At 50.5% G+C, this 27,043-nt stretch overlaps 1 protein-coding gene across 1 annotated transcript in view; it reads right to left on the bottom strand.

Annotated features, from left to right (window-relative positions):
- Window positions 1-9,655: 9,655 nt before the first annotated feature.
- PDXK (pyridoxal kinase) overlaps window positions 9,656-27,043 on the bottom strand; it is a 422,726-nt gene continuing 405,338 nt past the window's right edge. Inside the window, exons 10-12 of the mRNA XM_078656403.1 lie at window positions 19,888-20,024; window positions 14,150-14,216; window positions 9,656-9,900 (exon numbers count right to left, since the gene is read on the bottom strand). Coding sequence (XP_078512529.1) covers window positions 9,788-9,900; window positions 14,150-14,216; window positions 19,888-20,024 — 317 coding nt within the window. The 3' untranslated portion in view covers window positions 9,656-9,787. The remainder of the gene's footprint in view (window positions 9,901-14,149; window positions 14,217-19,887; window positions 20,025-27,043) is intronic.

Raw genomic sequence — 27,043 nt, 5'->3', positions numbered from 1 at the left:
TTTTCGACTTTAGTCTGGCTGTGGGCCTGCTAATCAGGACCAGAGCCTAGCTGCTCTCTCTCTAAATTGATACCATGTACTTTAGGTACATACCAGATTGGGTATTGGGTCACCTTTGTGTGATCAATGGTGCAACACGGCTTTTGAAATGATGATCTTTAGGATCAGTTATTCAGCCAAACACAGTAGGAAAGGAGCTTTGGTCTATCGTCCCCCAGGCTCCATAAAAAGCACCCCAAAACAGTTAGTGGAAGCATTAGCTCCTCATGTGCGCCCAGATAAAGATTTTTTGCTGCTCGGGGATTTTAACATCCATAGCGAGGAAGTAAATAATAGTGAGGTACAATCCTTTTTAACTGACTTATCCTTAATGGGATTAAAACAATGTAACTATGGACCCACACATCAATCAGGGCACACTTTAGATATGATAATATCTAATTTTTCTGGTATTGAATGCTACGCCCCCAAACAGTACCACTGGACAGACCACTTTGTACTTGAGTTTACTATGCCTGAGAAGGGTGTTTGTTCCATCCCCCCTGTCCAAATCCCATCTAAACGTATGCAATGGCATAAAATTACTAACACCAATTTTGAACAGAAATATCTTCCTCTTATTTTGCCTACAGATGATATCAATACCGCTCTCTCAAAATGGGATTTAGCCATTAATACAGCGGTACAACAAACTGCCCAGATAAAAACCTTTAAAAAGCGACCTGCAAGGAAACAAGAGGTCTGGTTCTCGGAAGAACTACGTAGCCTCAAACGAAAGGCTCGAAAGACAGAAAAAACATGGAGAAAATCCCACTTGAACGAAGATAAAACTAACTATCATAAGGCCTTAAGCATATATCATAACGCTATACGATCTGCACGCAAGAACCATGTTACTTCACAGTTGGAGGCAGCTGGCAACGATTCTAAAGTTCTGTACCAGTTTGTTAACACTTTTCTAAAACCTGTAGCATGTGAAAGTGCAGACATGGCGTCACAACACCTTTGTGATAATATCTCGAACTTTTTCACTGAAAAAATCAATGCCATTGATGATAAAATAGAGGCACTTATCCCTGCCACGACTGGCCAGGCTCATCAAACTCAGGCACCTACTGTGCCTACCAATTCTCACACATTTAATGATTTCCCTGAGATCTCCTTACAAGAGGTTCAGAAGCTGCTTACGGACATCAAAAGTGGGAGCCCGGCCGATTCACTTCCAGCTAGGCTTATGGGTCCTTTAGGGACAACACTTGGTCCTGATATTCAGAGACTGGTGAATTTCTCAATTAAAACAGCTAATGTCCCTCAGCAATGGAAAACTGCCTTAGTTAGACCAATTAGGAAAAATACTTCTTCCCCCTGGACCAACATGTCTAACCTTAGGCCGATTTCCCTGCTACCATTTCTAGGGAAAATTATTGAGAAACACACCAATAAACATCTTTCCAACTACCTTGAGCAATCAGACAGCCTTGATCCATCACAGTCAGGTTTCAGGCCAAAATACAGCACCGAAACGGCCCTGCTGTCGATAACGGACAATCTACGTATGTACCAGGACAATGGTTATTCCGTTGTCCTGGTGCTACTTGACTTATCGGCAGCGTTCGATACAATCTCACACAACATCTTGATCGAACGACTGTCTGTGAGTGGCATCGGCGGTAAGGCACTGGACTGGATTAAAAGCTTCCTCTTCAACCGCACCCAATGCGTCACCATGGGTGAATTTAGGTCGGAAGAGGTTAGGATCACCAAGGGGGTCCCGCAGGGATCGTGTTTAAGCCCGACCCTGTTTAATACCTATGTGGCTCCCTTGGCAGAAATAACCAGAGCCTTTGGCTTCTGCCCAGTGTCCTACGCTGACGATACGCAGCTACTCTTCCCCTTTAAACAACTTACTTCGGAGATTATACAATCTTTCTCCGATGGGATGAAGGCAGTAGCGCGATGGATGTCCTCCAACTTTCTTCAATGTAATGTTGGGAAGACCGAGGTGATGCTCTTCGGTCAAGCCAGGGTCCAGTGGTCCCCTGATTGGTGGCCACTTGACTTGGGCCCAGTCCCTGAACCTAAATCAGTAATCAAGAACTTGGGGGTACGTCTGGAGCCGGAGTTGACCATGAAACAGCATGTCATTACTACCGTGGGATCTTGTTTCCACGTGATAGGTCTCCTCCGTAGGATATTTCCTTTCCTCCCTGACTCCCACAGAAGAACTTTAGTTCAGGCTCTAGTGATCAGCCGTCTTGATTACTGTAATGGTCTGTTAGCAGGCGCTAATGAAGAGGTTCTAGATCGTCTGCAGGTAGTGTAGAATACAGCAGCCAGGTTGGTGCTTAATGCACCCCCCAGATCTCCATCTAAACCTCTATTACGTAAACTTCACTGGCTGCCCATACGTCTACGAGTGAAGTTCAAGACCTGCTGTACTATTCATAAAGGTCTTCATGAACTAGGACCTGAATATCTGTAAAAAAAAATTGTCCCATATGTTCCTGCCCGTACTCTTAGGTCTAGCGAACAGTTGCTATTAAATGTACCTAAGATCAGTAAAACCAGGCTTGGCGGTAGGGCTTTGTCTGTGGTGGGTCCCAATTACTGGAATATGCTCCCACTGTCACTGAGACAATGCTCCAACCATCTTCTTTTTAGAAAGAATCTGAAAACGTTTTTGTTTAGCTTATTTTAGCTAACTTCCCGTTCTTCGGATTCTGTCTTGAATGAATAAAATCAAAATTTAATATCTTTGCCACCTCTATAGTTTCTCAGGCCGGCTGTAATAAGCGCGGAGATACTCCTACGGGAGTCTATTCATAGCGCTATAAAAACCAGCAAATAAATAAATAAATAGTGTACCATAGGTACCCAGGGCATAGGTGCATCCAAGGCCTACCAGGGGCTGCAGCATGTATTATGCCACCCCTGGCTGGCCCTCCAAACTGGGTATACACCCGTTACAACGCATTTTTTACAACGCACTACCATTACAACGGAACTTTTACAACGCAAATACTATTACAACGCATTTATTTACAACGCATGTTTTTACAACGCAGGTACCTTTACAACGCATACCATTACAACGTAAGTATTGGTAAGTATATAATTATATTTAAAATGTTATATGTTAGGTTTTTTTTAAAGGGATATTTTTAGGGTTCAGGGTCAGTTTTGGGTTTTTGGATAAAGGGGTATTTTTAGGGTTCAGGGTCAGTTTTGGGTTTTTGGGTAAAGGGGTATTTTTAGGGTTCAGGGTCAGTTTTGGGTTTTTGGGTAAAGGGGTATTTTTAGGGTTCAGAGTCAGTTTTGGGTTTTTGGGTAAAGGGGTATTTTTAGGGTTCAGGGTCAGTTTTCAGTTTTTGGGTAAAGGGGTATTTTTAGGGTTCAGGGTCAGTTTTGGGTTTTTGGGTAAAGGGGTATTTTTAGGGTTCAGGGTCAGTTTTCAGTTTTTGGGTAAAGGGGTATTTTTAGGGTTTAGGGTCAGTTTTCAGTTTTTGGATAAAGGGGTATTTTTTGGGTTCAGGGTCAGTTTTGGGTTTTTGGGGTACAGGGGTACAGGGTAAAAATAAAATAAAATAAAATTTAAATTAAATTAATTAAATGAAATTAAATTAAATTAAATACAATTACATTAAATTATATTAATTTTAAATAATTTACAATTAAAAAAATTATATATACTTACCAATACTTACGTTGTAATGGTATGCGTTGTAAAGGTACCTGCGTTGTAAAAAAATGCGTTGTAAATACATGCGTTGTAATAGTATTTGCGTTGTAAAAGTCCCGTTGTAACGGTATGCGTTGTAAAAGTATGCGTTTTAACGTCATACATCCTCCAAACTGACACCACAGGTCTGTTCACACAGCCTGGGTAAGGTGGTGTAATCACCCCTTACTTGGATATAGTATACCTATATCTACCTTATATATAGACACATAGTAACCTATAAGTCACTCCTATGGCAGGCCTTAACAATCCTGGAGGCAGAGTGCTTGGTTTTATGTGAGAGGGTGCCCTAGCATGAGCTGAGCCCCTCTGCACCTTTCGGAACCATCTCCTTATAGCTGTTCTATGATATAGCCATACCATATACTCTTAAGTGCATTATAATCCTCGCGGTTAATGCTGACTTTGGTTTGGCTTTATCAAAACATGTCGTGTAAGGTGTCAAACACTTTGGAATACTACCCATTCCACTCTTCTAGAGGGAGAAGACATGTATTTACTGGTATACCCGGTTAAAGTTAAACAGAGCCTCAGCATCACAAAATGGATGCTGCTGCCACAGACACGAGTCTGACCTCCTGCTGCTGGATGAAACTCCAGCAGGGGAGGCCTGGACAATAGGTTTCCTGTCCAGGGAGGTGCCAGCACCTCCCCAGACAGGCTTTAGTGTATTGGGGCAGGGAGGGCTGCATTCAGAAATGCTTTTCCAGACACTGCCTGGGGCACACAAGGTGCTCCATGCATAGCCCGGCTCAAACCAGTTTCTGGGGCATTCCAGCCCCACTCTGGCGCGAAACTGGACAAAGGGAAAGGGGTGTAACCACCCCCTTCTCAGGTCCACCCATAGGAGGGACCTAGCCAGGTAGTCCAGCCCCTAACCTTAGTATAAGTATAGGAGCTATGTCCCTAGGACTTCAGATTACCCTGGACGAATCTTCACAAGACATATCCCGGACCTTCGACATTCCATTTCGACTGGAAGACGGAAGATATCTCCCTTGTGGCCAAGGAGTGACCACCCTGTGCAAACAGGCGCCATCAGCAACTTTGCCGGTCTGCATTTTCAAGGCTCCCGCCGGATCCCGAAGAATCTGCGACACAGGAACTGGACTTCCAGACTTCTCTGACTCCGACCCACATCCACAGCAAAGCTGAGACCCGTGGCAGACACGAGAGACGTGGGACCGGACACCCTGGACATCCTGCATTTTGCTAACTGCTCGACTCCCGAGGTACCCTCGTAGTTGTGCATTGGGGTACGAGAAGCCCCAGCCCCGAGCACCCTTTGCACCGAAGCACAGGCCCCCACACTCCGCGAGTATCCCGTGGGTCCCGCTTCTGCATTTGTGCTCGACGCGTCTTCCCGGTTCCTTGCCCGTTGGCTAGTTAGCCCCTTGAAGACTTTTCTTGAAAACAAACTTGCTTTCCTGGTTGCTCCAGGCTTGCTCCAGCTTCCCTCCAAAGGAGAAGCGCCACAGAACTTGCTTGTCTGAAACAGAGCCAATCTCGACATCCTGCGTGGGTTGCGTTTGCCAAGGCTTGTTGGGTTCAATCCGGATACCGACACCGCAGTCAACTAGATCCCTCGTGGGACAGCTCGAATCCAGCGCCTGGTCATCGTAGATGCCTCCTGGACCTCGTGGCTGAAGAGACAAACTCACCTTCACCTGAGATCATCGCGACATCGCCTGGTTCCTTCCTGGTCCTTCCTGGTCACTGGCTAGAGACCCAGACTCTGTCCCCTCTGCTTTCAGGTTCTCTAGATCTTCGATCCACCCTTGGATCCACCCGGACACTTTTCCTCTGGTCGCCTGCAGCACTTCTTTGTAGATCTCCATAGAAAACATTGACGAAACCCGACACCAAAAGGCACCTATGCACCCGGCTTCCCTGGGTGAGGTAACACGAGTACTCTGGTGCTCCCGTGGGTCTTGACTCTCGAAGTGTCCTAGTCTAAAGGGGTTTTGTCGTAGTCCATCCGGAAGTGCCCTTAAACAGTAACTTTGTAACTTCTTCCTTTCCCATCGAAAGTCAATGGTAACTCGTTTAGACACTGCACGCGTCTCCCGTGGGCCTCCTACTTCCTAACCTTTGGTTGTTTAGTGTAGCCCCAGCGATTCCCTAGGCCCTAGGCCTACTTTCTATTCCAGACGTGGCTCCTATACCACTATTTTAGTATATGGTTTGTGAGGCCCCTAGGGCATTACTGTATATTGTGCAACTTATCGTATGCTAATTAAGTAACTTGTAGCATAAGTTACTTACCTTCGGTAACAATATATCTGTAAGAAACAGTAGTTAGTGTGTCAGATTCCTTACCTTAGAATATCCCCAGGCGTCAGACTGGATCCGGAAAGTTTTGCGTAGCAGTACCCCTGCGCGTCGGTAGGCATCGTCGGAGTACTTAGACGCCGCCCTCGCACGCTGACGTCAGTTCTTATACACAGCTTTTTTGCACCAGGAACGCAGAGCCATGATAAAATCTGACACTGGTGCCATAAAACTAGGGAAGAACCTTAACCCTAGATATCGGTTTGCAGAACGGGGAGGATAGTGGGGCGGTAAGGAATCTAACAGTAACTACTGTTTCTTACAGATATATCGTTACCGAAGGTAAGTAACTTGTGCATCTGAAAGAAATAGGTTAGTGTTAGGTTCCTTACCAATACCAACCCCGGAGGTGGGTCTGCGAACCAATGATCACACCAGAAAGTCCTGGAGAACAGAACGGCCGAAAAAGCCGTGTCTCCGGACTTGACTGTCCAGGCAGTAGTGTCTAGCAAAAGTGTGCAGCGGAGCCCACGTAGCTGCCTGACCTATGTCCTGCAAGGGGACTTCCCGACCCAGGGCAGTAGTAGCCGGCATGGCCCTCAGCCCACCAGGGGGCTCCTTTTTAGCCAACGAGTAGCACAACACGACCCACAGAGAGATGGTCCGTTTGTGCACTGCCCGTCCCGTCGTAGCGCCCACGTAACCAACAAAGAGCTGGTCGTCCACCCGGAACTGGCATGTGCGATCCAGGTAGAATGAGAGCGCACGTTTTGGGTCCAGACGGTGGAGCCTCTCTTCCTCTTTCGAGGGATGCAGAGACGGAAAGAAGGTGGGCAAGGTGATGGACTGCCCGATGTGGAAGGCTGTGACTACCTTGGGCAGGAAAGAGGGACACGCTCTCAAGACAACTTTGTCCGGATGGACAGAAAGGAAAGGAAGTTTGGAAAAAAGAGCCTGGAGCTCACTCACTCTCCTGGCAGAGGTGATGGCAACCAGGAAGGCAGTCTTAAGAGTGAGAAGACGAAGAGGGCAATTGTGAAGTGGCTCGAAAGGAGCGCACATCAAATAAGTAAGAACAAGGTTCAAGTCCCACTGAGGTATCACGAAAGGAACAGGAGGAAACATGAATGATGCCTTTCAAGAATCTATTTACAACAGGGGACTTGAAAAGAGAAGGCTGATCAGGAAGCCTTAAAAAGGCTGAAATGACAGAGAGGTAGCCCGTGATAGTGCCCAGAGCAGAGCCCTGCTGGGCAAGAGAAAGAAGAAAGAGGAGAACCTCTGAAAGGGGGGCAGAAAGGGGATCCACAGCCTTTGCTGTGCACCATGCCACAAATGTATTCCACCTGTAGGCGTATACCGATTTTGTGGAGGGACGCCTGGCTGCCAGAATCACAGACTTCAGGAGGCAAGTCAAATGGCCTCAACTGCCGCCGCTCAATCTCCACACGTGGAGGTGGAGGCTGGACAGGTTCGGGTGGAGGACCGTCCCCTGCTGCTGCGACAGAAGGTCCTCCCGAATCGGGGGATCGACTGACATGCTGAGTAGCTCGGGATACCAGTATCTTCGTGCCCAGTCCGGAGCAACAAGGATGACTTGGGCCCGGTCGCGCCTGATCTTCTTCAGCACTCTGGGCAGAAGTGGTATAGGCGGAAAGGCGTACAACAGACCGCAACTCCACTCGCGACGAAAAGTGTCGCAGAGCGAGTGCCGCCTTCGAAATCCCAACGCGCAGAACTGATGACATTGCGCGTTCTCTTCGGTGGCGAATAGATCTAACCAAGGCTCTCCCCACTGCTGAAAGAGACCTTGCGCCACGTCCGAGTTCAGACGCCATTCGTGATCCATCATGCACTGATGGCTGAGTTCGTCCGCCCTGGCGTTCAGGGAATCTGCCAGGTGTTGAACCTCCAGGGTCACGCCCTGATGTTCCAGCCATTGCCAGAGGCGCAGAGCCTCCTGACACAGGGTCCACCACCCCACCCGCCCTGTTTGTTGGAGTACCACATGGCGGTGGTGTTGTCAATAACACCTGCACTACACTCCCCCGGACAGAGGGGAGGAATGCTTTCAGTGCAAGTCGGATCGCCCGCAGATCCAGAAGGTTGATGTGGAGACGGAACTCCGCCAGAGACCAGAGGCCTCCCATAAGGCGCTTATGGGACCGCTCCCGCCTAGCCTTCGACGTCAAGGCCCGGCAGTCGGGGCACGACTTGTCATCATGGTCGGCCCCAAGGCAATACAGGCACCGGCGATTGGGGTCGGTAACCGACATCAGTCGGTTGCAATCGGCACAGGGCTTGAACAAGGGCATCCCTACCGGCACCTATAGTCTTACAACTTGAAACAGGATCAAAAAGATCGAAAAAGTTAGTCAAAAAGTGACTAAGGAGTACTGCTTTTTCCGGATCTGCGCTTGCTGGCGCGGAAGAAAGAAGAACTGCCGTGAGCGCGCAAAGGGCGGCGTCTAAGTACTCCGACTACGTCATCCCGGCGCCAACGACGCCAACGACGGACGCGGAGCCGCAGACGACGCATACCGACGCACAGGGGTACTGCTACGCAAAACTTTCCGAATCCAGTCTGACGCCTGGCGATATTCTAAGGTAAGGAATCTAACACTAACCTGTTTCTTTCAGATTTGTGCTTTTACCTCTTACCTCATAAAGAGTGCAGAAGGGTTACGTTTAGAATAAATACATATATATTTGATATATACCTTGTGTGGTGTCCTTTCATTTGGTATTCAAGGGATTATAATTGGTGAAACAGCTTGCTTCACATGCTCTCTGAAGTCTTAGCCTGGAGACTGCTGGTTCATGCTACCACTAGGATAGCTTTCTATAAGGTTGACTTTACAACCACCATCAATAAGGGTCGATTAGACTGGTGCAAGGTGCCCACTAGAACTAGTGGACATCATATGCCAGGCTAACTTCTCACAACAATCACCACCAGGCACTAGGGCAGAGATACAACACAAAATAACAAAGAACCACACACACCAGGGCATGGCACAACTCAATATGAAAATCCCCACCAGACACAAGGGCTGAGATACAACACAATATAACAAAGAACCGCACACACCAGGGCGGTGGCACAGCACAATAGGACAATGACTCCCATACACCAGAGCCATGGCACAACTCAATATGACAATCACCACCAGACACAAGGGCTGAGTTACAACACAATATAACAAATAACCGCACACACAAGGACAGTGGCACAACACAATAAGCCAATCACCTCTAAACACTAGAGCAGTGATATAACTCAATATGACAGAGAACTGCATGAACTACGGCGGTGGCACAACGTAATATGACAATGGTTCCCATACCCCAGTTCAGTGACACAACACATCATATGACAATCACCTCATACACCAAGGCTATGCCACAAAACATATATTTATTATCATAGCATATTATACGACATCTGCCCCCATACACTAGCACGTGTCACGAAACACGGCTTTTACTCCAGACACCAGATGCAAGGCACGAAGCATCATACGTCAATCACCGCACACAAGGGGGCTTGCACCCCATGAACCCCTGTGTCTGTACCTGCTGGGGGTTCATATTCATGTGTCTTACTTATTTGGATTGTGAACAAACATCAGTCGGAGGCAGGGCTGAGTTCCACGTGTGTATTTCTGTCCACATTGGGCACGAATCACAGAATCAATAACACATCCAAGGCAAACATTACACGCACGGGGGTAGGGAACACGGAGGGCACGGAGACATGGAAGGCGGGCACGGTGCTCACAGCACCACCGCCGACACGATCAGCTCAGGGTCCTCGATATCCTTCTTACTCTGCACCATCCGCAGGTCCAGGTGGGCCGACAAGGGCTTCTTCCCAGGCCCGGCCAGTGCTGCAAGGGAACGAGAGAGGCGTGTAAGGAAAACCCGGTGGAGTCAGCAGCAGGTGAGCTCAGCAGAGAGGGGTCAGCAGCGGGTGAGCTCAGCAGAGAGGGGTCATCAGCAGGTGAGCTCAGCAGAGAGGGGTCAGCAGCGAGTGAGCTCAGCAGAGAGGGGTCAGCAGCGGGTGAGCTCAGCAGAGAGGGGTCAGCAGCGAGTGAGCTCAGCAGAGAGGGGTCAGCAGCGGGTGAGCTCAGCAGAGAGGGGTCAGCAGTGGGTGAGCTCAGTAGAGAGGGGTCAGCAGCGGGTGAGCTCAGCAGAGAGGGGTCAGCAGCGGGTGAGCTCAGCAGAGAGGGGTATAGCAAGAGGGGTCAGCAGCGGGTGAGCTCAGCAGACAGGATCAGACTGGAGTCAGCAGCGAGTGATCTCAGCAGAGAGTAGTATAGAAAGAGTGGTCAGCAGCGGGTGAGCTCAGCGGAGAGGGGTCAGCAGTGGGTGAGCTCAGCAGAGAGGGGTATAGCAAGAGGGGTCAGCAGCAGGAGAGCTCAGCAGAGAGGGGTATAGCAAGAGGGGTCAGAAGCGGGTGAGCTCAGCAGAGATAAGTATAGCAAGAGGGGTCAGCAGTGGGTGAGCTCAGCAGAGAGGGGTCAGCAGCGGGTGATCTCAGCAGGGAGGGGTATAACAAGAGGGGTCAGCAGTGGGTAAGCTCAGCAGAGAGGGGTATAGAAAGAGGGGTCAGCAGTGGGTGAGCGCAGCAGAGAGGGGTATAGCAAGATGGGTCAGCAGCGGGTGAGCTCACCAGAGAGGGGTATAGCAAGAGGGGTCAGCAGCGGGTGAGCTCAGCAGAGAGGGGTATAGCAAGAGGGGTCAGCAGCGGGTGAGCTCAGCAGAGAGGGGTATAGCAAGTGGGTCAGCAGTGGGTGAGCTAACCAGAGAGGGGTAGGGCAGGAGGGGTCAGAAGCGGGTGAGCTCACCAGAGAGGGGTATAGCAAGATGGGTCAGCAGCGGGCGAGCTCAGCAGAGAGGGGTTTAGCAAGAGGGGTCAGCAGCGGGTGAGCGCAGCAGAGAGGGGTATAGCAAGAGGGGTCAGCAGCAGGAGAGCTCAGCAGAGAGGGGTATAGAAAGAGGGGTCAGCAGCGTGTGAGCTCAGCAGAGAGGGGTATAGCAAGAGAGGTCAGCAGCGGGTGTGCTCAGCAGAGAGGGGTACAGCAAGAGGGGTCAGCAGCGGGTGATCTCAGCAGAGAGGGGTATAGCAAGAGGGGTCAGCAGGGGGTGATCTCAGCAGAGAGGGGTATAGCAAGAGGGGTCAGCAGCAGGTGATCTCAGCAGAGAGGGGTATAGCAAGAGAGGTCAGCAGCGGGTGAGCTCACCAGAGAGGGGTATAGCAAGATAGCTAGAGGGGTCAGTAGCGAGTGAGCTCTTCGGACAGGAGTATAATGAGCGGGGTCAGCAGCAGGTGATCTCAGCAGAGAGGGGTATAGCAAGAGGGGTCAGCAGCGGGTGAGCTCAGCAGAGAGGGGTATAGCAAGAGGGGTCAGCAGCAGGTGAGCTCAGCTGAGAGGGGTATAGCAAGAGGGGTCAGCAGCAGGTGAGCTCAGCTGAGAGGGGTATAGCAAGAGGGGTTAGCAGCGGGTGAGCTCAGCTGAGAGGGGTACAGCAAGAGGGGTCAACAGCAGGTGATCTCAGCAGAGAGGGGTATAGCAAGAGGGGTCAGCAGCGGGTGAGCTCAGCAGAGAGGGGTATAGCAAGAGGGGTCAGCAGCAGGTGAGCTCAGCTGAGAGGGGTATAGCAAGAGGGGTTAGCAGCGGGTGAGCTCAGCTGAGAGGGGTACAGCAAGAGGGGTCAACAGCGGGTGAGCTCAGCTGAGAGGGGTATAGCAAGAGGGGTCAGCAGCGGGTGAGCTCAGCAGAGAGGGGTATAGCAAGAGGGGTCAGCAGCAGGTGATCTCAGCAGAGAGGGGTATAGCAAGAGGGGTCAGCAGCAGGTGATCTCAGCAGAGAGGGGTATAGCAAGAGGGGTCAGCAGCGGGTGAGCTCAGCAGAGAGGGGTATAGCAAGAGGGGTCAGCAGCAGGTGAGCTCAGCTGAGAGGGGTATAGCAAGAGGGGTTAGCAGCGGGTGAGCTCAGCTGAGAGGGGTACAGCAAGAGGGGTCAACAGCGGGTGAGCTCAGCTGAGAGGGGTATAGCAAGAGGGGTCAGCAGCGGGTGAGCTCAGCAGAGAGGGGTATAGCAAGAGGGGTCAGCAGCAGGTGATCTCAGCAGAGAGGGGTATAGCAAGAGGGGTTAGCAGCGGGTGAGCTCAGCAGAGAGGGGTATAGCGAAAGGGGTCAGTAGCGAGTGAGCTCTTCGGACAGGAGTATAATGAGCGGGGTCAGCAGTGGGTGAGCTCAGCTGAGAGGGGTACAGCAAGAGGGGTCAACAGCGGGTGAGCTCAGCAGGGAGGGGTATAGAAAGAGGGGTCAGCAGTGGGTGAGCTCAGCTGGGAGGGGTATAGCAAGAGGGGTCAACAGCGGGTGAGCTCAGCTGAGAGGGGTATAGCAAGAGGGGTCAGCAGCGGGTGATCTCAGCAAAGAGGGGTACAGCAAGAGGGGTCAGCAGCGGGTGAGCTCAGCAGAGAGGGGTATAGCAAGAGGGGTCAGTAGCGAGTGAGCTCTTCGGACAGGAGTATAATGAGCGGGGTCAGCAGCGGGTGAGATCAGCAGAGAGGGGTATAGCAAGAGGGGTCAGCAGCGGGTGAGCTCAGCAGGGAAGGGTATAGAAAGAGGGGTCAGCAGCGGGTGAGCTCAGCTGAGAGGGGTATAGCAAGAGGGGTCAGCAGCGGGTGATCTCAGCAGAGAGGGGTATAGCAAGAGGGGTCAGCAGCGGGTGATCTCAGGAGAGAGGGGTATAGCAAGAGGGGTCAGCAGCGGGTGAGCTCAGCTGAGAGGGGTATAGCAAGAGAGGTCAGCAGCGGGTGATCTCAGCAGATAGGGGTATAGCAAGAGGGGTCAGCAGCGGGAGAGCTCAGCTGAGAGGGGTATAGCAAGAGGGGTCAGCAGCGGGTGATCTCAGCAGAGAGGGGTATAGCAAGAGGGGTCAGCAGCGGGTGATCTCAGCAGATAGGGGTATAGCAAGAGGGGTCAGCAGTGGGTGAGCTCAGCTGAGAGGGGTATAGCAAGAGAGGTCAGCAGCGGGTGATCTCAGCAGATAGGGGTATAGCAAGAGGGGTCAGCAGCCGGTGAGCTCAGCTGAGAGGGATATAGCAAGAGGGGTCAGCAGCGGGTGATCTTAGCAGATGGGGGTATAGCAAGAGGGGTCAGCAGCGGGTGAGCTCAGCTGAGAGGGGTATAGCAAGAGAGGTCAGCAGCGGGTGATCTCAGCAGATAGGGGTATAGCAAGAGGGGTCAGCAGCGGGTGAGCTCAGCTGAGAGGGGTACAGCAAGAGGGGTCAGCAGCGGGTGATATCAGCAGATAGGGGTATAGCAAGAGGGGTCAGCAGCGGGTGAGCTCAGCTGAGAGGGGTATAGCAAGAGGGGTCAGCAGCGGGTGAGCTCAGCTGAGAGGGGTATAGCAAGAGAGGTCAGCAGCAGGTGATCTCAGCAGATAGGGGTATAGCAAGAGGGGTCAGCAGCGGGTGATCTTAGCAGATAGGGGTATAGCAAGAGGGGTCAGCAGCGGGTGATCTCAGCAGATAGGGGTATAGCAAGAGGGGTCAGCAGCGGGTGAGCTCAGCTGAGAGGGGTACAGCAAGAGGGGTCAGCAGCGGGTGATCTCAGCAGATAGGGGTATAGCAAGAGGGGTCAGCAGCGGGTGAGCTCAGCTGAGAGGGGTATAGCAAGAGAGGTCAGCAGCAGGTGATCTCAGCAGATAGGGGTATAGCAAGAGGGGTCAGCAGCAGGTGATCTCAGCAGAGAGGGGTATAGCAAGAGGGGTCAGCAGCCGGTGAGCTCAGCAGATAGGGGTATAGCAAGAGGGGTCAGCAGCGGGTGAGCTCAGCTGAGAGGGGTATAGCAAGAGAGGTCAGCAGCGGGTGATCTCAGCAGATAGGGGTATAGCAAGAGGGGTCAGCAGCGGGTGAGCTCAGCAGAGTGGGGTATAGCAAGAGGGGTCAGCAGCGGGTGAGCTCAGCTGAGAGGGGTATAGCAAGAGAGGTCAGCAGCAGGTGATCTCAGCAGATAGGGGTATAGCAAGAGGGGTCAGCAGCGGGTGAGCTCAGCTGAGAGGGGTACAGCAAGAGGGGTCAGCAGCAGGTGATCTCTTCATAGACTTTGGGCTTCATTCTCACCTTTAGCACAGCTGATGGTCCTCTGAAGAACATGCTGCATCGCAGATACCGTCTTCTCGCACGCCAACTGCATAGAAAAACAAAAGCTCAAAGCCATGGCAGGAAAGCGTACTTGATACTTGACACCTGTGCCACTGCCCTGGACCGACCATTATCTAATACCTTTCACCTGGATAACAAGAAACTCCCCTCCCGTGCGAGAACCTAAAAAACATTGGGGTATGAAATGGTCCAGACTTCCCTCTTCCAAATGGGAATCTGTGCTTGCTCAACTCAAACCCTCGAAAGTTTCTAATCCCAATATAGCCAGCACCAACTTTGACAATTAGATTAATAACTCCCTTGACCTAGTCCTCCCGAAGGAACCCCTGCATTCTATAAAAAGGCAAAAAGTAGCCCCTTGGTATACTCCCAGATTAAGGGACATGAAACAATCATGCCGCAAATTGGAAAGAATCTGGAGACACGACCGCTCACAACTCAAGAAGGAAGATCATAGAGCCGCAATTAGGCTCTATAAAAAGGAAATTAAGTTAGCTCAAGCCCAGTTTTATGAAACAAAAATTAACTTGGCCGCAAATGCCCCTAAAGAAATTTTTAGAATAGCTAAATCTTTGATCTCCCCTCCCCTGAGCGAATGTCGCCAGATGGGGCATTAGCCCGTTGCAATAATCTAGCAACCTTCTTCTTTCAGAAGATCCAGAACATCTATTCTTTTTTTATTGCTGACAGAATTGAATCTGATGATGCCACAATACCGAGCCCCAATACACTAGCCCCCTGTATACTGGAAAAATTCACCCTCTTAGATCCTGTTTCTCTAGATAAAATAATTTCTAGAGTCACCTCAGGATCCCCTAGTGACCCAGCACCCCCACAGTCCCTTACCTTGGTCATTGATGCTATCCGTCCAGTTATTCTTGACATTCTTAACAGCTCAATTATCTCGAGCACAGTTCTGACATCCTAGAATTGTGCAATGGTCAAGGCTCTTTTAAAAAAAAAACCACTCTAGATCAAAGTAACTTAGCTAATTTCCGCCCCATCTCCCTGTTACCCTGGATGAGTAAACTGCTAGAAAAGCACATAATAACATCTTAGTAGATTATCTAGAATCTAACAATCTGCTGTGTGCCTCCCAGATGGGATTTCGTCCCCAACATGGGACTGAGACAGCCTTGCTAGCAGTGACCGAAGAAACAAGAACTGTGCGACACGGTTAACCATGCCACTTTATTACATCGTCCTAATGACGGCCCTGGCATGGCTCACCTCCTTCCTGGACGAGCGCTTCTTTCAGGTGTTTGACGGGGAGGCTGTTTCAACCAAGCAGCCACTCAGTTGTGGGGTTCCTCAAGGCTCCGCCTTGAGCCCCACACTTTTTAATGTCTACATGAGGCCCCTAGCGGAGATAGTCCATCCGTTTGGCGTGCGTATTGTCACCTACATGAGGCCCCTAGCGGAGATAGTCCATCCATTTGGCGTGCGTATTGTCACCTACGCAGACGACACCCAGCTGGTGGTCTCATTGAACCACGCTGAGGGGTCGTCTAGCACTCTGAGCCCATGTTTAGAGGCAGTGGCCAGATGGATGGAATCCTCCTGCCTCAGACTGAATGGGGAGAAGACAGAGGTTATGCTACTGGGCAACCCTTCACCTACCACTCTGGCCTCCATTTGGCCTACGTGTCTGGGCCCTCCTCCTTCCCCCAAACCTCAGATAAAAAGTCTGGGAGTTTGGCTTGACAAATCGCTGGACTTCACTTTCCAGGCCACCAAAACTGCATCTACCTGTTTTGATCTGATGAGAATGCTCCGGAAAGTGCTCCCTTTGCTTCCGTTCCAGGCGAGGAGAATCATGGTCCAGGCCCTGATACTCTCTCGCCTGGATTACGGTAATGCTCTCTATCTGGGAGCACCGGTGGCAGTGATCAACAAACTCCAGGTCACCCAAAACTGCACGGCCCGCCTGCTCTTTCATATCCCACGCTGGCAATCGGCCAAACATGCCGTAAGGAAGCTACACTGGTTTCCTGTGGCAGCCAGGATACAATTCAAAGCCATGTGCCTTGTCCAAAAAGCTATTCAAAGAACAGGTCCAGCTATAATGTACCCTTTAGCCACTCCCTACCTTCCCCTCAGATCTCTCCGCTCCAGTTCGTTGCACCTGGCCACCACGACTAAGATAAACAGAGCTCGTTGGGGCGGCCGTTCATTCTCGCACAATGCTGCAAGAATATGGAATTCCCTCCCGCCTGTCCTTAGAGAGCACAAAAATCAGATGGCATTTAGGAAGTCTTTAAAAACTCACTTGTTTGGAAGAGCCTGTTAACACCCCAACCTGCTCGCCTTTGGATTTCAGTTAAAGTGCTGCGAGGCCTTAGGGTAGTGTACGCGCTATATAAATATAATTTTTCATTTCATTTCATTTCATTTCATACAGTGTGATGAACTCTAGATGACTCCAATATGAATATTTACCTTAATGAGCAAGAGGGCCCCCACCAGAACCACACCAGGAGGACTCCTCCATAGCCCATTGGGAGTCTTTCCCTCAGAAGTCAACAGGGGGGTTCTACCAGATCCCAATGAAGGTGTTCCAACCAAAACTAACACTGGCAAGAAAGCTCCAAGGAAAAGTCTAAAAGAAGACTCCACCAGGTGAAAACTCCTGCCATAGCCAAATGGGTGGGCTCCTACCCCAGCTTAATGAGAGAACACTAACCAGAGCTCAACAAGAGTACTGATGAGGGACCCTCAGATGAGACCAAAACAAGGACTTAAACCAGAGACCAATGCAACAACTTCTAACAGAGCTCAACAGAAGAACTCCCACAAGAGCCCGACCGAGAGGACTCCCAACCAGAGCCCAACTAGAGGACTCCCACTGGAAGCCAACATGAGGACTCCCACCAGAGCCCAACGGGAGGACTCCCACTGGAACCAACATGAAGACTCCCACCAGAGCCAAACATGAGGACTTCCACCAGAGTCCAATGGGAGGACTCCTAGTAGAGAACAACATTAGGAATCCCATCAGATCCCAAGGTGAGGGGGGGACTCCGTCCCAACACAGCCCAATGGGAGACACACACCAGAGCCCAACGGGAGGACTCCCAACCAGAGCCCAACTGGAGAACTCCCACTGGAACCCAACAGGAGGACTCCCACTGGTCCCCAACAGGAGGACTCCCATCAGTGACCAATGGGAGGACTCCTACCAGAGCCCAATGGGAGTACTCCCACCAGAGCCCAAATGGAGGACTCCCAACAAGAGCCTGACTGGAGGACTCCCAACAAGAGCCTGACTGGAGGACTCCCAACAAGAGCCCAACTGGAGGACTCCCACTGGAACCCAACAGAATAGCTCCCACCAGAGACCAATGGGAGGACTCCCACCAGAGAACAAAGGGAGGACTCCCACCAGAGAACAAAGGGAGGACTCCCACCAGAGAACAAAGGGAGGACTCCCACCAGAGAACAAAGGGAGGACTCCTACGAAAGCCCAACAGGAGGAATCCTACCAGAGACCAATGGGAGGACTCTGGTGGAAGCCAACAGGAGGATTCCTACCATAGCCCAATGGGAGCACTCTCTCTCACCAAGAGATCAATGGGAGGACTCCCACCAGAACCCAACAGGGGGACTCCCACCAGAGCCTAATAGGGGATCTCACACCAGAGCCCAACAGGGGGACTCCCACCAGAGCCCAACAGGGGGACTCCCACCAGAGCCCAATAGGGGGACTCCCACCAGAGCCCAACAGGGGTACTCCCACCAGAGCCCAACAGGGGGCCTCCCACCAAAGCCCAAACAGGGGGACTCCCTCTCACCCAGAGACCAATGGGAGGACTCCCACCAGGGGGACTCCCACCAGAGCCCAATAGGGGGACTCCCACCAGAGCCCAACAGGGGGACTCCCACCAGAGCCCAATAGGGGGACTCCCACCAGAACCCAACAGGGGGACTCCCACCAGAACCCAACAGGGGGACTCCCACCAGAACCCAACAGGGAGATTTCCACCAGAACCCAACAGGGGGACTCCCACCAGAGCCCAATAGGGGGACTCCCACCAGAGCCCAATAGGGGGACTCCCACCAGAGCCCAATAGGGGGACTCCCACCAGAGCCCAACGGGAGGACTTCCACCAGAACCCAACACGGAGACTTCCACCAGAACCCAACAGGGAGACTTCCACCAGAACTCAACAGGGGGACTCCCACCAGAGCCCAACACGGGGACTCCCACCAGAGCCCAACAGGGGGACTCCTACCAGAGCCCAACAGGGGGACTCCCACCAGAGCCCAACATGGGGACTCCCACCAGAGCCCAACAGGGGGACTCCCACCAGAGCCCAATAGGGGGACTCCCACCAGAGCCCAATAGGGGGACTCCCACCAGAGCCCAATAGGGTGACTCCCACCAAAGCCCAATAGGGGGACTCCCACCAGAGCCCAATAGGGGGACACCCACCAGAGCCCAATAGGGGAATCCCACCAGAGCCCAATAGGGGGACTCCCACCAGAGCCCAATAGGGGGACTCCCGCCAGAGCCCAATAGGGGGACTCCCACCAGAGCCCAATAGGGGGACTCCCACCAGAGCCCAATAGGGGGACTCCCACCAGAGCGCAATAGGGGGACTCCCACCAGAGCCCAACAGGGGGCCTCCCACCAGAGCCCAGCAGGGGGACTCCCACCAGAGCCCAAGAGGGGGACTCCCACCAGAGCCCAAGAGGGGGACTCCCACCAGAGCCCAAGAGGGGGACTCCCACCAGAGCCCAACAGGGGGAATCCCATGAGAGCCCAACAGGGGGGCTCCCACCAGAGCCCAACAGGGGGGCTCCCACCAGAGCCCAACAGGGGGACTCCCACCAGAGCCCAACAGGGGGACTCCCACCAGAGCCCAACAGGGGGACTCCCACCAGAGCCCAACAGGGGGGCTCCCACCAGAGCCCAACAGGGGGACTCCCACCAGAGCCCAACAGGGGGACTCCCACCAGAGCCCAACAGGGGGACTCTCACCAGAGCCCAACGGGACGACTCCCACCAGAACCCAATTCGAGGACTCTCACCAAAGCCCAATGGGAGGACTCCCTCCCACCAGAGCCCAACGGGAGGACTCCCTCCCACCAGAGCCCAACGGGTGTACTCCCACCAGAGCCCAACTGGAGGACTCCCACCAGAGCCCATTGAGAGGACTCCTACCAGAGCCCAACGGGTGTACTCCCACCAGAGCCCAACGGGAGGACTCCCTCCCACCAGAGCCCAACGGGTGTACTCCCACCAGAGCCCATTGAGAGGACTCCTACCAGAGCCCAATGGGAGGACTGCCACCAGAATCCAACAGGGAGACACACACCAGAGCCCAAGGTGAAGACTTCTGCCAAAGCCCAACCAGAGAACTTCCACAAGAGCCTGATAGGAGGATTTAAATCAGAGCCCAACTTGAGTACGCCCACCAGAGCCTAATGAGAGCATTTCCTCCCCGGACCCAGGAAGTAAAGGGCCATTAATACATGTTCCCAGAGGTGGGAAAACAAGTCTTCCTCCCTGATCTCAACAGAGGACCTCACTGATGACCAACCTGATAACACAAGAAGCTCCATTTTTTTTGGGAAGTAGAGCTCCCCCCGCCCAGTGCCACTGGGATCTTCTCTGGGCTCACAAATGTCCTTCTGCCGAAAGTTGAGGTAAAGTGCAGAACTGAATGACCATGAGGATACTGCGTGTCCCTCACCTTAAAATCATTGGGGTGATGGTGCGTCCAAGCCAGGAGCATAGCAGCAAACAGGTCCCCAGTGCCCACGAACACAGCATCCACCTTTGGCATCTCCAACCGGATTCTCTCCGTCACCTTTGTGCCATCAGCTTTAGCTGCAGGAACAAGAACCAGTGTTACTGCTGAGACCTCCGGAAGGAGGGAGACGGAAGGCATTACTGAGAGATGAAATAATTTTACTACTGAGACTCAGGGAGGCCAGAGAGAAAGGGCATGACTGAGAGATTAAATAATGTGACTGCTGAGACTTCAGGGAGGAAAGAGGGCATGACTGAGATGAAATAATGTTACAGCTGAGACCTCAGGAAGGAGAGAGATGGAAGGCACTACTGAGGGATGTATGTCATGAGAACGCGGGCGTTACCCCACGCTGCCATTACGACGCATCCATTACAACGCAAGTCGTTACAACGACTTGCGCTGTAGGCGCTGGATTGTGGAATAGTTTAATTTTCTATTCCCACTCCAGGCCACGTAAAAGTAGGGAAGGTGTTGAAATAGAAAATAAAACTATTCCTTTACCAAGAGCGCCCTCCAGCGCAAGTCGTTGTAACGACTTGCACTGTGATGGCAGCGTCGTAATGGCAGCGCGGTGTAACGCCCGCGTTGTCATGGCTGTCTCCCCTACTGAGAGATGAAATAATGTTTCGGCTGAGACCTCAGGAAGGAGAGAGAGGGAAGGCATTACTGAGAGATGAAATAATGTTTCTACTGAGACTCGGGGAGGGTATGACTGAGATGAAATAATGTTACTGCTGAGACCTCCGGGATGAGAGAGGGCATTACTGAAAGATGAAATAATGTTACTACTGAGACTCAGGGAGGAGAGGGAGGGCATGACTGAGAGATGAAATAATGTTACTGCTGAGACTCAGGGAGGAGAGGGAGGGCATGACTGCTGACACCTCAGAGATGACAGAGGGGGAGGGCATACATGAGAGAATGAAATAATGTTATGGGAGGAGAGAGAGGGCATGACTGAGATATTAAATAATGTTACTGCTGAGACCCGAGGGCATACCTGAGAGATGAAATAATGTTACTGCTGAGACTCAGGGAGGAGAGAGAGAAAGGTCACGAAAGAGAGATAAAATAATGTGACTGCTGAGGCCTCTGGGAGGAGAAACTGGATTAGTGTAACTGCAGAGCCAATAAGAAGGTAACAAAGAGAGCAAAGGGGTATAGTAAAGGGAAGAATGAAACAGAGCTACTGCTGAGCTCTCAGAGGGAGGCAGAGAGGGTATACAAAAGAACAGAATGAAATAGTGTTACTGCTGAGTTCTTCGGGGAGGAGAAAGAGAGCGAGTGAGGTTCTACAAAATGAGTAGGAGTCAGAAAGAGGGTATACAAAAGGACATAACGAAATAGTGCTCCTGGTGAGACTTCAGGAAGGAGAGAATGGAATTGTGTTACTGTTGAGTCCTCAGAGAGGAGACACGGAGAGAGAGGGAGTATAACAAAGGACAGACTAAAATATAGTATTACTGCCAAGCTCCCTGGGAGAAGGCAGAACGAGAAGAGAGAGAGGCAATACAAAAAGACAGAAGGAAATAGCGCTACTGTTGAGCTCTTAGGAAAAGATAAAGAGAGACAGGGCATACAAGGACAGACTGAATTAGTGTATCTGCTGAGCCCTCCAGGAGGAGAGATGAAGAGAGAGAGAGAGAGAGAGAGAGAGAGAGAGAGGGAGAGAGAGAGGATCTACCAAATGACAGAATGGAATGTGCTCCTGGTGAGACCTCAGGAAGGAGAGAATGGAATAGTTATACCTCTGATCTCTCAGGGGGAGACAGAGAGAGACAGAGAGAATACAAAAAGACAGAATGAAATTGTGTTACTGTTGAGCTCTTATGGAGAGATAGTGGGTATACAAGGACAGCTTGCAATAGTGTATCTGCTGAGCCCTCCAGGAGGAGAGATAGGGTATAGAAAATAAAAGAATGAAATAGTCTTTCTGCTGAGCCCTTCGGGTGGAGACAAAGAGAGAGAGAGAGACAGAGAGAGAGAGAGAGAGAGATGGAGACAGAGAGAGAGAGAGAGACAGAGAGAGAGGGAGGGAGAGAGAGAGAGAGAGACAGAGAGAGAGGGAGGGAGAGAGAGAGAGAGAGAGAGAGAGAGAGAGGGAGAGAGAGAGGGAGGGAGAGAGAGAGAGAGAGAGAGAGAGAGAGATGGAGAGAGAGAGAGAGAGAGAGAGAGGGAGGGAGAGAGAGAGAGAGAGAGAGAGAGAGACAGAGAGAGAGAGAGAGAGAGATGGAGACAGAGAGAGAGAGAGAGACAGAGAGAGAGGGAGGGAGAGAGAGAGAGAGAGAGACAGAGAGAGAGGGAGGGAGAGAGAGAGAGAGAGAGAGAGAGAGGGAGAGAGAGAGGGAGGGAGAGAGAGAGAGAGAGAGAGAGAGAGAGATGGAGAGAGAGAGAGAGAGAGAGAGAGGGAGGGAGAGAGAGAGAGAGAGAGAGAGAGATGGAGAGAGAGAGAGAGAGAGGGTGGTAGAGTAAGCACAGATGAAGCAGGGCCACACTTGGGAATGAGATGGAAATCAGGGTAAAAAAGAAAGAAAGGAGAAATTGAGACATAGAAAAAAAGAAATCATGTTAGTACAGAGGCCTTGGGGTGGGGGAGGGACTATAAACGAGAAAGAAAAGAGAAGAAAAATGGGTAGGATGGATAACAAAAAAGCTGAGAGAATAGAGTTAGACAAGGAAGGAAAGAGGAAAAGATAATGAAATTAAAGAAAGGAAGAAACAGCAGTGAAACGGAATGGAGAAGGACGCAAGGGGTGTAAAGGAGAGAGGAAAAAGCATGGAAGAGAAGGTAAGAGGTGGATAGAAGAAAAGAGAAAGATGTACTGGAAAGAAGAGAGGACAGTAACAGGATTAAAAGAATAAAGAATAAAGGGAGATAGAGAGAAAGAGAAAGAACAAGAAAGTGGGATTTAACCAGGCAGACAAAAAGGAAAAGGGAGAATAAAAGGAGTTTCAACTTTCAATATTTTCTATGAAGTGACTACTTTATTCAACAGTTATCCTGGCTTGTAACAATACAAAAGTAAATGCCAAAAAGTTTGGCAGAACTCTCCCCAGTAGGTCCATCTAGCACAGAACTGACCAATTAAAGACACTAAGTGGAAGGCGTTTCTAGAGTAAGTCTGGGCGGTGAACTCCGCTCCGCTCTCTGAGTTTTCCGCACTCCGCATCACGCGCGAAGTTCTGAACGCCGAGCTTTTTCCCTCACTCACATTCGTCAATGTCAAGTTGGCGAGCGCGAGTGAAGAAAATCCACATCTCTGGGAGATTTTTCATTGTTCGCGATAGTCAACATCAAGTTGGCGAGCACGAGCGTGGAAAATCAACCTCCTGGCGAGATTTCTCAGCGTGAGCAGTCAGGTTTCTCATTGCAAGTGGTCGCGTATGCTCGTTACCGCTCGTGTTGAATAACTGTCCGTTCGCGTTGAGAAAGCTGCCGCGCGAATAAAAATCTAATCAAGCAGCAGAAAGGAAGCAGCGCCTGCTTGCGCTGTGCATGGTGCCGATCACGATGATTGCACAGTGTGGACAAGCAACTGGCACTGAGAATCACTGCGAACAGCATTTATCTAATGCACAGCAGAGTTTTTTTACACTTCGCAGAGTTCCGCGTAGCAGAACTCCGCAAACTCCGCTTAGGCTTATTCTAGAGGGGCAAAGGGGAAGCAAGAATAGCTAGGGGCTCACACAGGCAAAGAACAGAGAGAAGAAGGGCTGAAGATGACAAATCTTGACAGTTCAAGCAAATATGTATTATAAAATCTAGTCAGCGCCATGACAGAGAATGTCGAGCACGCTCTGCTAACCCTACCCGGTTCCAGTCTTGTTCTCAACCTTGAAAAAGAGACGAAGTCCCCCGGTACACCAACCAAAAAGACATGGCAGGTTGTCTCACTCGTCCTATGCTAAGCAGCTGTTTCCTACTGGCTCCTGTACTTCATGGGCACCTGACTCATCTGGCCACCAGCTAGCTTTACAAAGGCTCATAAATACTTCAAAGTTCTCAAAATGCATTTCAAGGAACTTTAGTTGGCATGGTTGTTAAAGTAGTTCCAGAAAGTAAGAGTGGTGGTGCATCTGCTGGCCTGGGGTAATGCAGCAGCATTACGCTGAGACTCAATGGGCGTATCCAGGGTGAAGCAGACTGATGGGGGATTCTCCCTACTTGCATTCATGGGCCGCGACTTTAGTTGGTGTGAACCTCCCCTTTGCTCTGCGCATGATCTGAAGATATCCACGGAGTTTTCAGTTATGAGAAAGCGGTAGAATTGAAAGGCCTCTTCTCCGCACGCCTAGTGCAAAACGCCTTTGGACATGACTTGGTCCAGTGAAAACGACTGCAATCTAGAAACACATTCGGGGCTTTAGGGAACCAGGCACATTTGCCTTTCCACCACAAAGACATGACAGACAAGAATGACATCTCTAATGCATCTTCATATCTGGACTGTAGACTTCAGACCTTGAAGGCAGACTATCAGGCAGTTTAAGCATAAGGATAATGCTACTTACCCAGTAGGAATCTGTTTTTGGCATGTAGAGCTGTAGATTCACCTGCTTTGCATTTTCCTGCCATCTAGTGTTGGGTCCGGATGTTTGCAAGTTGTTTTTCTTCGAAGAAGGTTTTCCAGTCAGGAGGTAGGTGACTCCTCCCCTTTCGGTGATAGTGCGCATGGGCATCGACCCCATTGTTAGTTTGTTTTCACGCAGAGGGTGAGAAATGGAGTTAGTAAGAGCAGAAGAGAGATGTCCATGAGTATGTATTTAGAGTAAGAGAGAGAACTGCAACAGGTATGGGTACCCGGGGAGGCGGGTGGGCACATGTGACTCTACAGCTCTACATGCCAAGAACAGATGCTTCCTGGGTAAGATACGTTATCCGTTCGAGGCATGTGAGCTGTAGATCACATGCTTTGCGTAGATTATACAGCAGTAATCTCCCTAGCGGTGGCTAACATGTAGCTGTTGCAGTTGTCTGAAAGAGTGTTCTAAGTACTGCCTGACCCACAATAGCTTATTGTCTCGCTAACACATCTATACAATAGTGCTTCGTGAATGTGTGCAGTGTAGACCATGTTGTAGCCTTACAAATATCAACTATGGGAATGTTTCCTAAGAAAGCCATAGTAGCCCCTATTTTGCGAGTGAAATGCGCTCTAGGTGGTATTGTTAAAGTTCTCTTTGCTTTTGCAAAACAAGTTTGAATGCATTTGACAATCCATCTGGCAATACCTGATTTGGATATAGGATTGCCCTTGTGAGGTGGAGCAAAAGCAACAAAAAGTTGTTTAGTCTTGCGAAATGACTATGTTTTTTCTATGTAATACAAAAGGGCTCTTCTAACATCTAAAGTGTGTAGAGCTCGTTCTGCCACTGAATCTGGTTGAGGAAAGAACACAGATAACTCAACAGATTGGTTGATCTGAAATGCAGAAACTACTTTAGGTAGAAACTTAGGGTTGGTACGAAGAACTACTTTGTCTTTGTGAAGCTGGAAAAAGGGTTCTTTTATGGTTAGTGCCCGTGGTTCACCCACTCTCCTTAATGAAGTGACTGCAATGAGGAAAGCGGTTTTACAAGAGAGAAATTGCAGTCTACATCTGTGCATGGGTTCAAAAGGTGGGCGCATTAATCGTGTGAGGACTATGTTAAGATTCCACAGTGGGGCAGGTGGAAGTGTTGGTGGTATAACTCTTTTAAGTCCTTCCTTAAAAGCTTTGATAACTGGCACTATAAAGAGAGACAAGTGTTTCCTATTTTGTAGGTACGCAGCAATTGCCGTGAGATGTAGGCGGATAGAAGTATAAGCTAAGTGTGAGCTAAGTGTGACAGCTGCAAATCCAACAGATAGCAAATGATGTTCTGTTGGAAGCATCAAGAGGATTGATATTGTTATTATTGCAATAGATAACAAAATGTTTCTACTAAGCTGCATAACAAGCTCGTGTAGTAGGCCTTCTGGCCTCTCTAATGTTGTTCATAAAGTCTGGCGGAAGATTAAGATAACCAAACTCTATGATTCCAGGAGCCAGATCGCTAGGTTTATTTCTTTGGGATCTGGGTGTCTGATTTCTCCACGGCTCTGTGGGAGGAGACTGGATGTGAGATGCAGCTTTTGATGTGGAACCAGTGATAGCTCCAACAGGGTTGTGAACCAAGGTTGACGTGCCCATGTGGGAGCTACTAGAATCAGTGTGAGGAATGTTTGCCTGAGTTTCCGAACCACTAATGGAATGAGTGGGAGAGGCGGAAAAGCGTAGGCAAATATCCCTGACCAGTTCATCCATTGAGCATTGCCTTTGGAGAGGCGAAGCTTGGGCATTTCGCGTTTAGGTGTGTGCAAAAAGATGTATTTGAGGGAACCCCCAGCTTAGAAAGTATGGGAGGAGAACTTGAGGGTTTGCTACCTCTGTCGGCTCAGAAGGTCGGCAATCTGATTGTTCACTCCTGGTAGGTGTTCTGCTAGGAGAGAGATTTTGTGGTGAATGGCCCATTTCCAAATGGCTTGAGGCAAGTGTGACTGTTTTTGTATATAATACATAGCTGTCACGTTGTCAGTGCGAACTAGGACAGCTTTGCCGGGGAGGTGAGTCTGAAATGCTTTGAGTGCTAGAAGCACCATTAGCAGCTCCAGAGGATTTATATGGAAAGTTTTTTGCTTGTGACTCCAGAGGCCCTGAACTGTGTGTTGTTGTAGATAAGCTCCACAGCCAGTGAGCGAAGTGTCTGCTGTTAGTATTGTCTGTGGAACTGGTTCTATAAAGGGCCGTCCTTTTGTTAAATTGTGTGGGTTCCACCACTGGTGAGGGTGATGAGTACGGCCGCTTACCAGCACTAGATCGGTTTAAAGACCCTGCGATTGGTTCCGCTGACTTGCTAAGCATTCTTGAGGAGGACGCATGTGAAGCCTGGCATGGAGAGCAATTATGATGCTAGAAGCCATCATTCCCAGCAGCTGCATAAACACTCGAGCTGGAAGCGAGTGATTGGGCTGAAACTGGAGAACAAGAGCCTGAATGTTGTGAATTCTGGCTGCATTGGGGCCGGCTAGGGCTGTTTGAGCATTTAAAGTGGCTCCTAGATAGTTTTGAGT

This window comes from Lissotriton helveticus, chromosome 8 (assembly GCF_964261635.1).
Source record: "Lissotriton helveticus chromosome 8, aLisHel1.1, whole genome shotgun sequence".
In the NCBI taxonomy this organism is placed as follows: domain Eukaryota; kingdom Metazoa; phylum Chordata; class Amphibia; order Caudata; family Salamandridae; genus Lissotriton; species Lissotriton helveticus.
The sequence above is the reverse complement of the archived record's forward strand: the minus strand, read 5'-3'. Positions and strand labels throughout refer to the sequence as shown.